The 17,122-nt window shown below is 46.6% G+C and overlaps 1 protein-coding gene across 1 annotated transcript in view; it reads right to left on the bottom strand.

Annotated features, from left to right (window-relative positions):
• The window catches only part of dbndd1 (dysbindin domain containing 1), a 47,578-nt gene that overhangs the window by 28,197 nt on the left and 2,259 nt on the right, over positions 1-17,122 (bottom strand). Inside the window, exon 2 of the mRNA XM_056278431.1 lies at positions 12,433-12,573. Within this exon, the coding sequence (XP_056134406.1) occupies positions 12,433-12,573 (141 nt within the window). The remainder of the gene's footprint in view (positions 1-12,432; positions 12,574-17,122) is intronic.

Below are 17,122 nucleotides of genomic sequence, written 5' to 3'. Positions count from 1 at the left end.
CGGTGTACATTTCAAAATCTTTACATAGGTAGTAAAACCACAGATTCTGTTAGTGTTGCAGACACGAACCCCAGAGATATAAGCGGAATTAAGCTTAGAAATAAGGCTGCAAATATAAGCTAAAATACAGTGGATGAGATGGGGGATACATAGGCTTTTGACTGACACATAGCTGTCGTTTGAAGTCTTTTAATGAGCCGTCTGCCGCTGTGGGAGATCAGAGGCAGGAGAAAATTAAATTCCTGTCTCTGCTTTATTTTGACGACACATATCTAACACAACGGAGGAAGACAGAAATCCATAATCTCTTACTTGCCACCTCCCAACTATCCTAACTACTTCAAGGATATAGACCTGAGTTTTCAAATTCAGTCCTGGGACTAGGTCACAATTAGAAGAGCCCCAACACACAATGGTTGTAATTATATCATTCAAATTAATTCAAGTTCAGGGTTTAGAATGTCATTTTCAGGGAGATTTTCTGAATATCAATCTCACACTTTTGTATTTCAGACTATTATTATCGCAAGCATGATATACAGCTCATCTGGAGAAAAAAGGTTAAATCTGTTGTATGTATATGCATATAAAGCAGGTTGGGGAGTCTTCATCACAGATTGAAGGCCTGGTTATTTAGTTTCTAGATTTGGTTGGAGGGCTGTTTGTGTTCACACAATGTTTTGATTCATTCATTCATCATCATCAGCCGCTTCTCCAGGGTCAGGTTGCAGCGGCAGCAAGCTAAGTAGGGCACTCCAGACATTCCTCTCCCCGGCAACGCCCTCCAGCTCCTCCTGGGCGATCCCAAGGCGTTCCCAGGCCAGATTGGACATGTAGTCCCTCCAGCGAGTTCTGGGTCTACCCTGGGGTCTCTTCTCAGTTGGACGTGCCCAGAAAACTTCCAAAGGAAGGCGCCCGGGAGGCAACCTAATCAGATGCCCGAACCACCTCAACTGGCTCCTTTCACCACGAAGGAGCAGTGGCTCTACTCCGAGCTCTCTCGGGATGTCCGAGCTCCTCACCCTATCTCTAAGGCTGAGCCCAGACACCCTACGGAGGAAACTCATTTCAGCCGTTTGCATCCACGATCTCACCCTTTCCGTCACTACCCAAAGCTCATGACCATAGGTGAGGGTTGGAATGAAGATTGACTGGTAAATTGAGAGCTTTGCCTTCTGGTTCAGCTCTGTCTTCACCACAATGGTCCGGTACAACGTCCACATTACTGCTGATGCTGCACCAATCCACCTGTCAATCTCCCACTCCATCCTACTCTCACTCATGAACAAGACCCCAAAATACTTGAACTCCTTCACTTGAGACAACAACTCATCCCCAACCCAGAGGGAGCAATCCACCATTTTCTGGTAGCGAACCATGGCCTCAGACTTGGAGGTGCTGACTCTCATCACAGACATTTCACACTCAGCTGCAAACTGCCCCAGTGTGTGCTGGAGGTCGCGTTCTGATGAAGCCAGCAAAACCACAACATCTGCGAAGAGCAGAGATGCAATTCTGAGGTTCCCAAAACGGACACACTCCTCACCTTGGCTGCACCTTGTGACCCTGTCCATGAATACCACAAACAGAACCGGAGACAAGGGACAACCTTGGCAGAGTCCAACACCCAACGAAAACGTGTTTGACTTTATGCCGAAAATACGGACACAGCTGTCACTTTGGTTATACAAGGACCAGATGGCTTGTAGCAACTGCCCCGGTACCCCATACTCCCGCAGTATGGGGTACCGGTACTGGCTGGTCAAACTCCCATGTCTACCTCAGCACTTCCGCAAGGGTAAACAGTTGGTCCATTGTTCCATGGCCAGAACGGAATCTGCATTGCTCCTCCTGGATCCGAGGTTCGACAATCAGTCGGAGGCTCCTTTCCAGCACCCTACAGTAGAGTTTCCAAGGGAGGCTGAGCAGTGTGATGCCCCGATAATTGGAGAACACCCTCTGGTCCCCTTTTTTAAATATGGGAACCACTACCCCAGTCTGCCACTTCATGGGTATTGTCCCCGATCTCCATGTGACACTGAAGAGGCGTGTCAGCCAAAACAGCCCAACAATGTCCAGAGCCTTCTGCGTCACAGGGCAAATCTCATCCACACCCGGCGCCTTTCCACTGAGGAGCTTCTTAACTACCTCAGAGACCTCTGCCAAGGATATGGGTGGGGCTTCCCCCGAGACTTTAGACTCTACCTCCTCCACTGAGGATGTGTTAGACGGGTTCAGGAGCTCCTCAAAGTGTTCTTTCCACCACCTGACAACATCCCCAGTCCGGGTCAGCAGTTCCCCTCCCCGGCTGAACACAGCCTGAGCCAAGCCCTGCTTCCCCTTCCTGAGTCGCCGGATGGTTTGCCGGAACTTCCTTCCGAAGGAGGCCTTTCGGGCATGGTTAGCCCAGGGGTCTCCTGAAGCAGCAGACAGGTACCGGGAGGCCAGAAGGGCTGCGGCTTCGGCAGTTGCAGAAGCAAAAACTTGGGTGTGGGAGGAGTTCAGCGAGGCTATGGAGAAGGACTTTCGGTTGGCCTTAATGGAGTTATGTGTTTAGATTCCCTTAAGAGAATCAAATAATGTTAATTCCTAATTTTGGTGACTTGTTTCTTTAAGTTTTCAACACCAAAATATATTAAAAGAGGCTGTTCACTGTTTTACATGACATTTACACTTATCTGGCCAGACTCGATGAAGCAGCGATAATTGGCAACGCTGTCTTCGGGAGGGGAGCGGAGTCGGCTTGTGGTCGTCACGTGAATGCGTCTCTGTGGGTGTCGGAAAAAGCAGTGGTTCGGCCTGGAGTCGCCTTGTCACAAAAGTGGGAAGGCGTCTCCTTCCAGACTGCCGGCCGGAGAGATGCAGTTGGCGAATGCATGCAGTACGAGGGTAGGTGTTTGAATTAAAATAGGGATCAATTGGCCACTAAATTGGGAGAAATCAGAAATAAATTTAAAAAAAACATTTACACTTATCATTTGGTAGGGTGCTTTTATCCAAAGCACCAAACAAGAGAGTCAGAATCTAAACAGATTCATTCAAATTTTACCAACTGGTATCGTCCTTTTAGTGTGTCCTGTTGTATCTCCATGCAAAATTCCTTTGTAAGTTAACCCATACAGATATCAGCTGTGGGCCCTGAGACACGTTAATGTAACACACATGAGTCTTTACAAAAGCCAGCGTCCACATTTTTAGATCAAAAACATCTCGTGGTGTCAGTGCTGACTGGCATTTATACGCCCCACAGAGAATCATGTTAGAAATAACTGCATTGAATAGACCAGTGTGGTTTACCTAGTGCAAATTTAAGCCTGTAGAAAGAAAGACAAAAAGAGAAAGACATTGGAAGAGGATAAGCCAGAGAGAGAAAGATGGAGAGACAGAAGCAATAAGAGAAAGGGATAAAGGGAAGAGGAGTAAGAGATCAAGGAGGGGAAGGAATGAAATTTGCTGGGGAGTTTTTCCCCATAACAAAAGCCATTATGCTGACCTGTCAACCTTAAACTATGGTCAGCCTTCTGGGGCTCTTCAGCTTCATGTTATCACATTAAAGCCACATGATAACCATGTTACACCACTCCTTCCTTAAATCACATGAACACGGCTGACCAGAGCAACAACGGCATTTGAATTTACACAAAATAAACCACGCATAAGTAAAATACGGTTCTCAGCAGTCTCATACTCGTATTGTTTTATTTCACATCAGCTGTTTTGGCCTTATCGAAATGAAGCCTATTGTTTTGGTACTTGTGCAAGGACTTGTCAAACAGAATAAAACTACAACAGGCATCAGTAGGTAAGGAAAGTATAGTCACTGTTGGCATGTTCATGCTTCAAATGTTTTCTTCTTCGTATGACTTTGTGTGTGTTCTCATACTTCTATCTTTGTGAGGACCAATTTCATTTTTTTCCCATCTTTTTCGCCCCAATTGTCAGTTGTACCTGGCTAATTACACCACTCTTCTGAGCCGTCCTGGTCGCTGCTCCACCCCCTCTCCTGATATGGGGAGGGCTGCAGACTACCACATGCCTCCTCTGATACATGTGGAGTCGCCAGCCACTTCTTTTCACCTGACAGTGAGCTGTTTCACCGGGGGGGGGGGGGCGTAGTGCATGGGAGGATCACGCTATTCCCCCCAGTTCCCCCTCCCCCCTGGACAGCCCTGACTGACCAGAGGAGGCGCTAGTGCAGCGACCAGGACACATACCCACATCCGGCTCCCCACCCGCAGACACGGCCAATTGTGTCTGTAGGGACGCCCGACCAAGCCGGAGGTAACACGGGGATTCGAACCACTGATCCCCATGTTTGTAGGCAACAAATCAGACTGCTATGCCATCCGGAGACCCAGGATCAATTTAAGTTTTTAACCACCTGAGTGAGGACATTTTTGCAAAGTGAGGACATTTTGGTCGGTCCTCACTTAGGGTTAGGACTTGGGTTTAAGGGTTAAGGTTAGCATTAGGATTAGGTTAAGGTTAGAGAATGAATGTAGTCATTGAGGGGTCCTTACATAAAGAAGACAGAAGTGTGTCTGTGTGTGTGTGTGTGTGTGTCTGTGTCTGTGGGTGTGTGTGTGTGTGTGTGTGTATATGTGTGTGTGTGTGTGTGTGTGTATGGGTGACGGGAGATCAAGGAATAAGAATATCTTGCTGTGCATATGAGCTTCCCAAGAGGTTTCAAAGCAGGAGAAGGGAGAGACTGGGAGTCACAGAGAAACCTGGGGGTGGGAACGGTGCTATGGAGGAGAGGATCAAGAGAAATTGTAAGAGAGACGATGGTATAGGAGAATAACTGCAATTGTTGAGTGATACGTAAAATATAGAACGAGAGAGAGCTGAGAGGCTCTTAACCCCTGTGGGCAAGGAAGTAACAGTAGAAAAAAAAAATAAACATTTGCACGATATATTAGTTGGCTTAGCAGTATCAGCCTATAATTGCTTGATAATGTATTATGCTAAATACAGATTTGGTGACACATTATGAGCCGATAGGTGCTGATGGAAAGACAGGTCATGCTACCACTTACAAATGAATGTAGCCTAGGTTCTTGCTATATGTAAAAAAAAAAAGTTTTCACTTGAGGCAACAGTTAAATCGTCACAATTTTACATGGAAGCTTTAAAGGATTGACCTGTTGTAGAAGAAATGCAAGATTGAGGATGTTTGAAAATGATGCCAAGATGAATGTTACATTTCCATTGACATAATCTGTGCTCATTTCCCTCAGTGTTGTGTGTCTTCCTCAAGCTCAGGTTCTCTACCAGAGGCGTGGGAATTTGAGGGTTCTGCACAGTATCTTAGCTGTTCCTAGGACTGCACTCTTCTGGACAGAGACCTCAGATGTCCTTTCTGGAATCTGCTGGAGCCACTTTCCCAGTTTGGGGGTCACAGCCCTTAGTGCTCCTATTACCACTGGGACTACTGTGTATTTCACCTTCCACATCCGATCTAGTTCTTCCCTCAGCCCTTGGTATTTCTCTAGTTTCTCATGCTCTTTCTTCCTGACGTTGCTGTCGCTCGGGATTGCTACATAGATCACTACTGCTTTCTTCTCTTCCTTGTTGACCACCACAATGTCTGGCTGGTTAGCCAGCACCTGCTTGTCAGTCTGGAACTTGAAGTCCCACAGGATCTTAGCTCTGTCATTCTCAACTACCTTTGGCAGTGTCTCCCATTTGGACTTGGGGACTTCTCACCCTTTTTTGGGTGGTGTGTGTGTCTTCTTCAAACTTGGCTTCTCTATCAAATATCAGGACAAGGAAACTCCTCACATTGCATGGAGGGTTCCACCCATAGTCCAGCAGCCTGAGACTGTATGATAAGCTAAAAGATGATGGCCGAGGGTTAGTGTCAGGGCCACTATCCAGGATGAAGCAAGGAACATCCATGAGTACATCAGAAAGACGGCCCCCCAGGATGAACAGGGGCGTGAGTAACTCAGGCAGCAGAAGACAGAGAGTGCAGAGGAAGAAGAAGAGGAGGTATCATGGAAGATTAAGCCCCTCCATAGGATGTACCTTCGACAGATAGAAGACGTAGCTGATATCGAGAAATCCTACCAGTGGCTAGAAAAGGCTGGACTGAAGGACAGCACAGAGGTTCTGATCATAGCAGCACAAGAACAGGCACTCAGGACCAGATCGATTGAGGCAGGGGTCTACTACACCAGACAAGACCCAAGATGCAGGCTGTGCAAAGACTCCCATGAGACAGACCAGCACTTAGTAGCAGGGTGAAAAATGCTAGCTGGGAAAGTGTACACTGAAAGGCATAACCAAGTGGCTGGGATAGTGTACAGGAATATCTGTACTGAATACAGACTGGAGGTCCCAAAGTCCAAATGGGAGACAAATAGTTGAGAATGGCAGGGCTAAGATCCTGTGGGACTTCAAGTTCCAGACTGACAAGCAGGTGCTGGCTAACCAGCCAGACATTGTGGTGGTCAATTAGAACAGAAGACACCAGTAGTGATCGATGTAGCAATCCTGAGCGACAGCAACATCAGGAGGAAAGAGCATGAGAAACTAGAGACATACCAAGGGCTGAAGGAAGAACGAGATCGGATGTGGAAGGTGAAATCCACAGTAGTCCCAATGGTAATAGGAGCACTAGGGGCTGTGACCCCCAAACTGGGAGGGTGGCTCCAATATATTCCAGGAACAACATCTGAGGTCTCTGTCCAGAAGAGTGCAGTCATAGGAGCAGAACCCTCAAACTCCCAGACCTCTGGTAGAGGACTCGAGCTTGAGGAAGACACATCAACCGAAAAAAGGGTGAGAGGGAGATTTTATATATATATATATATATATATATATATATATATATATATATATATATATATATATATAATGGGTGTATAGGGGTGAAACTAAGGGGGGGGGCAAAAAAACCCATAAAGTCAGACCAGAGGGTATTATAGAAAACCATGCAGCAGCTACCTTGAGAACAAAATAAGTTCTTATAGTCATGACCATATGATGTTTTTAAGCCTGAAGTATCTATTATTTGGCAGTCTGTTCACTAAATCAAAATTCTTAGCATACTGCATGACATATAGTGTATTCGTAGCTATAGTAGGTCAAAGCCTGGCTTGCATAAGATGTCTTGTGCTTGGAATACAATGATCCACATTTCTGGGGGGAAATACCCAACCCTTTCAGCGGTCTACACCCTCTCAGCTATGTGAACTGGCTGGTATGTTATTCCACTGCTCTTTTTTCTTTCCTATCTCACTCCCTTTCTTAAATAATTGATCAGTAACATGTTTTTCCCTTCCAGTGTTATGGGTGGCAGGCAGACGGACCAAAACAACTGCCTTCTTCTCTTCTCTGAAAGCACACTGGGGGAGTGCCGACAGCAGAGAAGACAAACTGAGAGGTAAAAATAGAGGCCTGCTGCCTTGGCATGTAAAAGACCACCAGTCCTTCAGAGGTGCAGCTCTAAGGACACAATGGCTTCTGGAATCAAATATGGACGAACAAAAAGACTTCCCAAACAAAGACCTGGTCTGGCCCATTCCCAACATTTTTCATATTGTAGTGTATTTTCTTCATCACAACTCGTCATCGCTAATATTAAAGGTCATTTGTTATAATGTGGGTTTGCAGTGTTATGTAGTTGTGTGATGCTCAACATTAATTTTTATCTTGTAAAATTTTACTGCTGTCATCCCATATGCTCTTAAATTGCTTTTAATTTTCATTCTCTCTTGTTGATAGCAAAGCACTTTTGACTGTATTTTTTTCTGCTTGTGGTTGTTTTAATTTACTTATTTGCACTCTGAGAAGTATTTCATGTATGAAAGGTGCTATATAAATCAAACTTATTATTATTGTTAATAATAATAATAAATTACTACTACTACTACTTTCGGCTGCTCCCGTTAGGGGTCGCCACAGTGGATCATCCGTTTCCATCTCTTCCTGTCTTCTGCATCTTCCTCTGTCACACCAGCCACCTGCATGTCTTCCCTCACCACATCCATAAACCTCCTCTTTGGCCTTCCTCTTTTCCTCTTTCCTGGCAGCTCCATATTCAGTAATAATGATAATAAATTAAAAATTAAAAATTAATCTGGCTAAGTGGTTAATCTAGAATATATGAAATGATTCCTTTTCTTCCCTTTCCTCTCTTCTCTCATCCTTTAATCTTCTCTCCTATCCCCCTCATTTGCTGATGGGTTCAGATGAAGGAATGGAGGGGCCGCAGAGAGGACTGCTGAGAAGCAGGGTGGGATGAGAGAGGAGAGGGTGGGTCTCCACTTGTAAAATGAATCTCCTCACAGTTCTAAAACCCCATCAACTCCCCGGGTTCAATAGTTCAGCCCGAGTGCTCCCTAACAGACATACGGGGGAGTCAACTTTGTGGAAAGATCAACACTCGCTATTAAAATAACACAAATGTTAAAAAAAACAAAACATATTATTCAGAAAAACCTGAGATATGTCAAATTATGCATTCTAAAACAAATAGATTAAGTACAATCACTTTTGTATGTCATAAGAGGGGACAAATAAACATAATTTGATTCCTAACCAAATTATTAGACATATATGATTCAATGGATTTCAAAGATACACACAAGCTAGCCAAAAATGACAACTCCTTTTCTGTCCCTTATTAAAGCGGCTTTAAGTAGTCTTTTACATCACTGTTGTAAAGACAACCGAGGCTCAGTTTTTTTCCGAAAGAGAGCAAAAACAAGATGTGCATTTATTTATAAATCGTAGCTCAAAAGGCTCAAAGATGAGGAGCTATGTTCATATATAATGTAAAGGTAAAATTACTGTACCTCCACGTGTGCCGTAAAGCAACCCCTATATTTCTCAGGCGGTTTGGTGCCCGCTGGCAGACAAGATGCATCGTGAAAAAAAAGGCTTCAAGGGAACTGATCTGAATGGTAATTGCGTCGTTCTCTTACAGCCATCACACTACGCCACCAAAATGGGTTTACTGATATGTTAAAGCATAAGACGGTACCTGCCTACACCCTGCAGGCACTGGGCAGAAGGCAGGAAGGCGCCATGGACATTTTGACAGTCCGTCACAGGGCCAAAACACCATTCAAACCTGAGGGCAATTTCAAGTTTAAAATTCACCTCACATGAGCTGTTGTAGACTTTGTGAGGAAACTTACAAAAGCCACAGAGGGCCCAGAACGGAGCTCAGGGCCCCTCACTGTGGGCACCAGTGCTAAGCACTTAGCCATGGTGGCATTGTCAACGTCACATCCACTAGGTGCTTAACAGAATGGAAGTGATTTTACTGTCAGAAAGGCAGAACTAGTAAACCGTGAAATTAAGCAGACATTAATATGAAGTCAGTGGGTTAAACTAGCCTAGGTAAACCAAAGGAGGATCACATTTTGTCAAACTAGTTTTTTGTTTTTTTTTGCAGATGATTTGCTTTTACATTGTGGATACACATTAGTATTCTTTGTCACTTTGTCATGGGATGGAAGGCATTTGTGTGTGTCTCAGGTGAAGTGTATTTTGTAGAGCAACACTGTGCCAAGTCAGAGCATCCAGCTGTGCCCATACAGCTGTGTATCTGATCTTTACAGCATCCTTCAGCCATTTTGACCAAGTCATCCTGGCACTGCAAGTCACTGCTTTCGACTGGACCTTTCCTGAATTTTAATTATGTTTCGTGATAACTGGCTAATCCTTCATGAGGGACTCAATAAAGAAAACAAAATACGCAGTCAAAAACGTCTGCTTTGGGGGAATTTGCAGGAGTTGACACAACCTGAGTGCAATGCTTTAGCCTCAACCCAGATAAAGCACCTAATTTGATGATCTTTTTCTTTGTCCGTCTAACATGTTTCTTGGCATTATTCAGCCAAGGTCAGAGGGCAAGAAGTACATTTGCTTAATTTCAATTTACTGTTTATGATTTCAATTTACTACCACCACCTTCTATTATTTTGAAGAGAAACCTTTTGCGCCACACTCAGTCAAACATCTTAAAATCTGCAGAGCAGGTGGAAAATTTCACATTTAAATCACATTTCTGGATGTATAGCTGGCAAAAAGCTTTTACTTTGCTGTAGAAATCTACTTTTTTTCTGTTTTTCAGACATTTTTAAAGAATATCTCCAATAAACCAGTCATCACAGATGGTGTGATTATGTCATCGATTTGCAAAAACGTCCTTTCATCTGTTCCGCTCTTGCTCCTTTTTCTGCATGATTAGCTGCGAGCCACTGGCCCGCCTGCCAGGTGGCGCGGCTAGCGGTCACATTGACGGGGAAGGACGGACATTGGTGGCTGTGGCCGGGTTTGTCTATCTGAATGACTGTTAAGTCATGGGAGCAGATAAAGAGGGTCTTGTAGCCCCAAGTCTCTCTCTCTCCGTGTCTCCGTGGCACGAGGCTGTGCTCGGGGTCCCGGGTCCGGCCACACAGGGCCGCCTCTGTGTGAAACTCTTACACAAAGGAGCCTTTCAGCGGGAAGCTGTGCAGTGGATTTAAGAGGATGGAGACCAAATGTATGATACTTCACAGGACGCGACAGCCACGCAGACCTCCCTGATTTAACTCCTACGGGATGTGGTATGTCTGTCCTAAAGCAGCAAAAGGTGCCTTTTTTTGCTTTGACAAACAATCATTATACTCATTTTGGTGGCGTAGTGTGAGGGTTATGGAAGAAAGACACAATGGTTGTTCAGATCAGTTCCCCAGAAGCCTCGTTTTAGGGAACGCCTTACAGCATACATACAAGTATAGCAGTTTTACTTTACCTCACTTTACTCACGATGGCCCAGTGGTTAGCACTGTTGCCTCACAGCAAGAAGGTCCTGGGTTCGAACCCCCCCCCCCCCCCAGGCCATCCCAGGTCCTTTCTGTGTGGAGTTTGCATGTTCTCCACGTGTCTGGGTGGGTTCCTCCCACCATCAAAAAGACATGCATGTTAGGGTTAATGCTCCTGCCTGTGCCCCTGAGCAAGGCAGTGGAAAGAAGAACTGGAGTTGGTCCCCGGGTGCCGCAGATGCCCACTGCTCCTATGCAATAGGATGGGTTAAATGCAGAGAACACATTTCGTTGTAACTTGTACAATGACAAAAATAAAGTGGCTTTCTTTCTTCTTCTTCTGCCAGTCTTTTGAGCTAGCTCGTAAATAAATGCGCATGCCTTGTTGCTACGTTATGAAGAAAATTAAGTGCCTCAGTTGTCTTTGTGATAGCTCATGTAAAAGATGTTGCCAAAATCCCAAAAGTTTCCTGGTGCCGCTTCAAATTACATACGGAATAGCGTTCTCCTCTTTTCCCATCTTTTCTCACACCATGTTTCTTTCTTCAGCCATTTTTGCTCCCATGCCCCGTACCGTCTGTTAGCCCTGAAGTCAAGACACCCCAAATCCAGACCGAGTCTTTATGTGGTTTAGTCTGTGTCAAGTCCAAAACTTTAAGATGGCGAGTCCAACTCAAGACCCGAGGGACCAAAACGTCTGTAAAGACTGACACCAGAACAGTACGAGTCCAACTGAACACATGACTGTAGATGCAGCAGTCCACCAGGCTTTCATGTTCTTCTGCCAAGGAAGGAATGTTTTAGATTCCAATCCTCCAGCGTCCGGGTAGCATAGCGGTCTATTCCATTGCCTGCCAACACGGGGATCGCCGGTTCGAATCCCCGTGTTACCTCCGGATTGGTCAGGCGTCCCTACAGACACAATTGGCCGTGTCTGTGGGTGGGAAGCCGGATGTGGGTATGTGTCCTGGTCGCTGCACTAGCGCCTCCTCTGGTCGGTCAAGGCACCTGTTCAGGGGGGAGGGGGAACTGGGGGGGAATAGCGTGAGCCTCCCACGCGCTACGTCCCCCTGGTGAAACTCTTCACTATCAGGTGAAAAGAAGCGGCTGGCGACTCCACATGTATCGGAGGAGGCATGCGGTAGTCTGCAGCCCTCCCCGGATCGGCAGAGGGGGTGGAGCAGCGACCGGGACGGCTCAGAGAAGTGGGGTAATTGGCCCGATACAACTGGGGAGAAAAAGGGGGAACCCCCCCCCAAAAAAATAACAGATTCCAATCCTCCAATGTTGCCAAGACATAGATCAATAATAATAATAATAATAATAATAATAAAGAAACACATTTGATTATATTGCACTTTATTGATCTGTTCAGGGGGAAATTTGATTTTCATGAAAATAAAAAAAAAGTTAATTAAAATTTTGTACTCGGTAAGTCTTGAAAAATGATCACAGGACCGCCCTTGTCCGGGACGGAGTCAAGTCCGAGTCATTACGTTGGGACTTCTGAGACAAGACTGGGACCTTCAAAATGCAGACTCAAGTCCGAACTTGTGAGTCCAGACTCGATTCCTACAAACCCCATCACCTGACCAACTGACCAACCATCCATCCATCCATCCAACCATCCATCCATCCAACCATCCATCCATCCCTTTATCCCGGTACTCACGTCTCCGCTCAGTGACGTGCAGCAGGCCGGCAGTGTGACCTGAGAAGCCGCCCTCCTCCTCGCCAGCTGGGTGGAACAAATCTTTGGTTAAATCCCCGGAGCTTGAGGGCTTCAGCAGCTTCTGGATGTCTTTATTGGGCTCTGTCGACATGCGGAGACAGTGAGAAGATAATGAGTGGCAGGTACAGAGACAGAGAACAAGAGAGGAACCTGGGAGAGTGCGCGAGTTGTCAGGAGTCTATCCTAAATCTCGTCCCGGTGTATCCGGCAGGTGTGTTTTGGCCTGTTAACCACGCGCACAAACCTCGCCGGACGTGTGTCGCTTGCCTCAATAAGCAGCAAATAAACACGACTCTAATGTTTCTACCCCTCAGTCACATCCTGAGAAAGTCTGCGATGACGTGTGGATACTGAAAGGTGACATCCCATCACAGGACAACGCTTCACTGTGGGGGCGTCCGGGTGGCGTGGCGGTCTATTCTGTTCCCTAGCAACACGGGGGTCACCAGTTCGAATCCCCGTGTTACCTCCGGCTTGGTCAGGCGTCCCTACAGACACAATTGGCCGAGTCTGCGGGTTGGAAGCCGAATATGTGCCCTGGTCACTGCACTAGCGCCTCCTCTGGTCGGTCGGGACGCCTGTCCGGGGGAAAGAGGGGGTGGAGCAGAAATCAGGACGGCTTGGAAGAGTGGGGTAATTGGCTGGATGTGCTTTTGCATACATTCTAAGTATCTGAACATCTCTCCGTAGGAGATACGTACCTGTGACTCGTATGTTCTGTATCTTACGGTGGTGAAAATTCTTGTCTTGGCTCACTGTCACCTCCCCATCCGCAATCCTTCATTTACAAACATTTGTACAGTTTTCAGTCACCCCAAAAACCGATCTGACCTGCTCCCCCTCCCCCTCCCCACACACACACACACGTGACCGGTCCTCCTAAACCTCAATTCACGTTTCACGAAGAAACAACATGGGTGTGTTCGGATGGGAGCTGCTGCGGGGATCCGTTTCTTCATGTGAACTCATTTCAGCCCGTCTTATTATGACCTGAAATCTCGACAAAATGTTTCCTCTGTGGTTAACGAAGGATTACCAGGTCACAGCCAACTCCCGTTATATCTGCTCTTCCTTTAATACTTGTAAGAGCCCTGCAACATTATTATCTTTTGTGTCTTGACTAAGGCCCGGTATCGCCTCCTTCCATCTCGTCCGAGACACGCCAAACCTCACATTAATCACTGTCGTTGCATCACCCGGCCTCTGTAATCCCCTGAATATCTCAATTCCCTTCCTCTTTTCTGGAGTAGCTGTCGCTCTGCAGCATCCATGCGGCTAGGTTTCACACGTCCACGCATCCCCTGTCAGTTCTGCACGGCCTGTGTGTGCGTGTGTGTGCGTGTTAAGGTGTGCGAGTCAGAAGGAGAGGTCAGAAGGAGGACATGTAATTTGATTAATACTGGTACCGCTACTTCATTTCACGATGGGAAGTAACAGCAAAACTGCCCTTCTGGGAGACATCTCATGCCAGCTACTTGAGTAATATTCTCATTCTAGGGGCGTTTGGGTGGCGTGGCGGTCTATTCCGTTGCCTACCGACACGGAGATCGCAAGTTTGAATCCCCGTGTTACCTTGGTTGGGCATCCCTACAGACACAATTGGCCGTGTCTGCGTGTGGGAAGCCGGACGTGGGTATGTGTCCTGGTCGCCGCACTAGCGCCTCCTCTGTTCGGGCAGGGCGCCTGTTCAGGGAGGAGGAGGAACTGGGGGGAACAGCATGATCCTCCCAAGCACTACGTCCACCAGGGGAAACTCCTCACTGTCAGGTGAAAAGAAGCAGCTGGCGACTCCACATGTATCGGAGGAGGCGCGTGGTAGGTAGTCTGCAGCCCTCCCCGGATCGGCAGAGGGGGCGGAGTAGCGACCGGGACGGCTCGGAAGAGTGGGGTAATTGGACGGGTACAATTGGGGGAGAAAAGGGGGGAAATCCCCCCCCCCCAAAAAAAGGGACTAGTTACCCGACACAGCAGGTTTGCCCCTGAACTGCCCACCCCTCCCAGTTGACCACTGGTTTACTGGTTTCTCCAGCAGAAGTTCCACACTAACTAACCCACTTTCTCCAGCAGCGTTCCCCTCATTGCTGTCACACAGTGCTCAGTATTTACACTTTTAGCTGCTTCATTTCCCATTTTCATAACTTCCCCAGCCTGGTAATTACAGCTAATGTCTCTCTAAACATCATATTGATTAACTTATAGTGTAATTAGGTACTTGCTGTACTGTTTCTGTAAGAACAAGCTGAGGACCAGGCTTGTCTTTACATACTCCTCCACCCCCGCGCACATAAACACTGGCACATTAAGTGTGCCATTTATGATTATCCATTTGTGTTTTCTAAGCGATGCAGGGTATGTAGTATTTATGATTTACAGTCTTCGCCACACATATCAGCTTCGTATAATGCATTGGTTCGTGTCGGGAGCTGACTTTTGCTCCAGTTTGACTTCTGATGCGTGTCCCCGGGCTTGTGGAGGTTTACCGTGTCCACTGCATTACACTTGGGCCAGATGTACATCCCACAAGACCATCTACCATCGTCCTCCGTGACAGAAACTGTCCCAAATTAGACACACATGTCTCCCTAAAATACTCTGTTAACGCACCGACTATGTCCCGACATGTCTTGTAAGGCGTTTGGTGTTTTGTTTTAGTGGGCGATCAAAGTCAGGATACTGACGAATGATTTGCTGACAAGGCTGTTAATGAGCTAACTAACAATATGTCTAACTTTGTCTTGGATAAACCGTAAACTCCGGTTTACAAAACCAGACGGTACCAACTTGCACCTTAAGGCATGTGACTATATATATATATATATATATATATATATATACACATATATATACACACATGTACATATATGTATGTATGTGTAAACACACATATGAATATATATGCTCAGTATGTATGTACACTCACTGGCCACTTTATTAGGTACACCTTGCTAGTACCGGGTTGGACCCCCTTTTGCCTTCAGAACTGCCTTAATCCTTCGTGGCATAGATTCAACAAGGTACTGGAAACATTTCTCAGAGAGTTTGGTCCATATTGACATGATAGCATCACGCAGTTGCTGCAGATTTGTCGGCTGCACATCCATGATGCGAATCTCCCGGTCCACCACATCCCAAAGGTGCTCTATTGGATTGAGGTGGTGACTGTGGAGGCCATTTGAGTACAGTGAACTCATTGTCATGTTCAAGAAACCAGTCTGAGATGATTCGAGCTTTATGACATGGCGCGTTATCCTGCTGGAAGTAGCCATCAGAAGATGGGAACACTGTGGTCATAAAGGGATGGACATGGTCAGCAACAATACTCAGGTAGGCTGTGGCGTTGACACGATGCTCAATTGGTACTAAGGGGCCCAAAGTGTGCCAAGAAAATAGCCCCCACACCATTACACCACCACCACCAGCCTGAACCATTGATACAAGGCAGGATGGATCCATGCTTTCATGTTGTTGACGCCAAATTCTGACCCTACCATCCAAATGTCGCAGCAGAAATCGAGACTCATCAGACCAGGCAACGTTTTTCCAATCTTCTATTGTCCAATTTTGGTGAGCCTGTGCGAATTGTAGCCTCAGTTTCCTGTTCTTAGCTGACAGGAGTGGCACCCGGTGTGGTCTTCTGCTGCTGTAGCCCATCCGCCTCAAGGTTCGACGTGTTGTGCGTTCAGAGATGCTCTTCTGCATACCTCGGTTGTAATGAGTGGTTATTTGATTTACTGTTGCCTTTCTATCAGCTCGAACCAGTCTGGCCATTCTCCTCTGACCTCTGGCATGAGTTGCTGCCATGTGATTGGCTCATTAGAAATTTGCTTTAACGAGCAGTTGGACAGGTGTGCCTAATAAAGTGGCCGGTGAGTGTATATATATATATATAAATATACACACACATATAGTATATACATGTATGTATGCATGTATGTATGTATATGTAAACACACATATATGTATATATATGCTCAGTATGGATATATATATATATATATATCCATTATCCAATTATCCAAACTGTTTATCCTAGGCAGGGTCGCGGGATGCTGGAGCCTATCCCAGCAGTCATTGGTCATTGGGGCGGTAGGCGAGGAGACACCCTGGACAGGCCACCAGGCTATCACAGGGCGCACACACACACACACACACACACACACACACACACACACACACACACACACACATATACATTCACACCTAGGGACAATTCTGGATGGCCAATTCACCTGACCTACATGTCTTCTGACTGTGGGAGGAAACCGGAGCCCCCGGAGGAAACCCACACAGACATGGGGAGAACATGCAAACTCCACATAGAGGACGACCCGGGACGACCCCCAAGGTTGGACTACCCCGGGGTTCGAACCCCGGGCCCTCTTGCAGTGAGGCGACCACACTAACCACTGCGCCACCATTCCATTCTATATATGTGTGTGTGTGTGGGGGCGCTACGAGGAACCTGGCCTTTCCAGACGAGGGTTAACCGTGTTTCTATCTATCATGCATGAATCCCTCTGAATCAGCTCTCCAGAGAGAAACAGAGAGAGACGGACAAGGGTTGGCCGGGGTGGGGAGGTGGGGGATCTGCGTTTGCCAGGGTTTAAATCAAACTCGGTGTCTTGGTTCG

This window comes from Lampris incognitus, chromosome 4 (assembly GCF_029633865.1).
Source record: "Lampris incognitus isolate fLamInc1 chromosome 4, fLamInc1.hap2, whole genome shotgun sequence".
Classification (NCBI taxonomy): Eukaryota; Metazoa; Chordata; class Actinopteri; order Lampriformes; family Lampridae; genus Lampris; species Lampris incognitus.
Note: the sequence above shows the minus strand (reverse complement) of the source record. Positions and strands in the feature narration are given on the sequence as shown.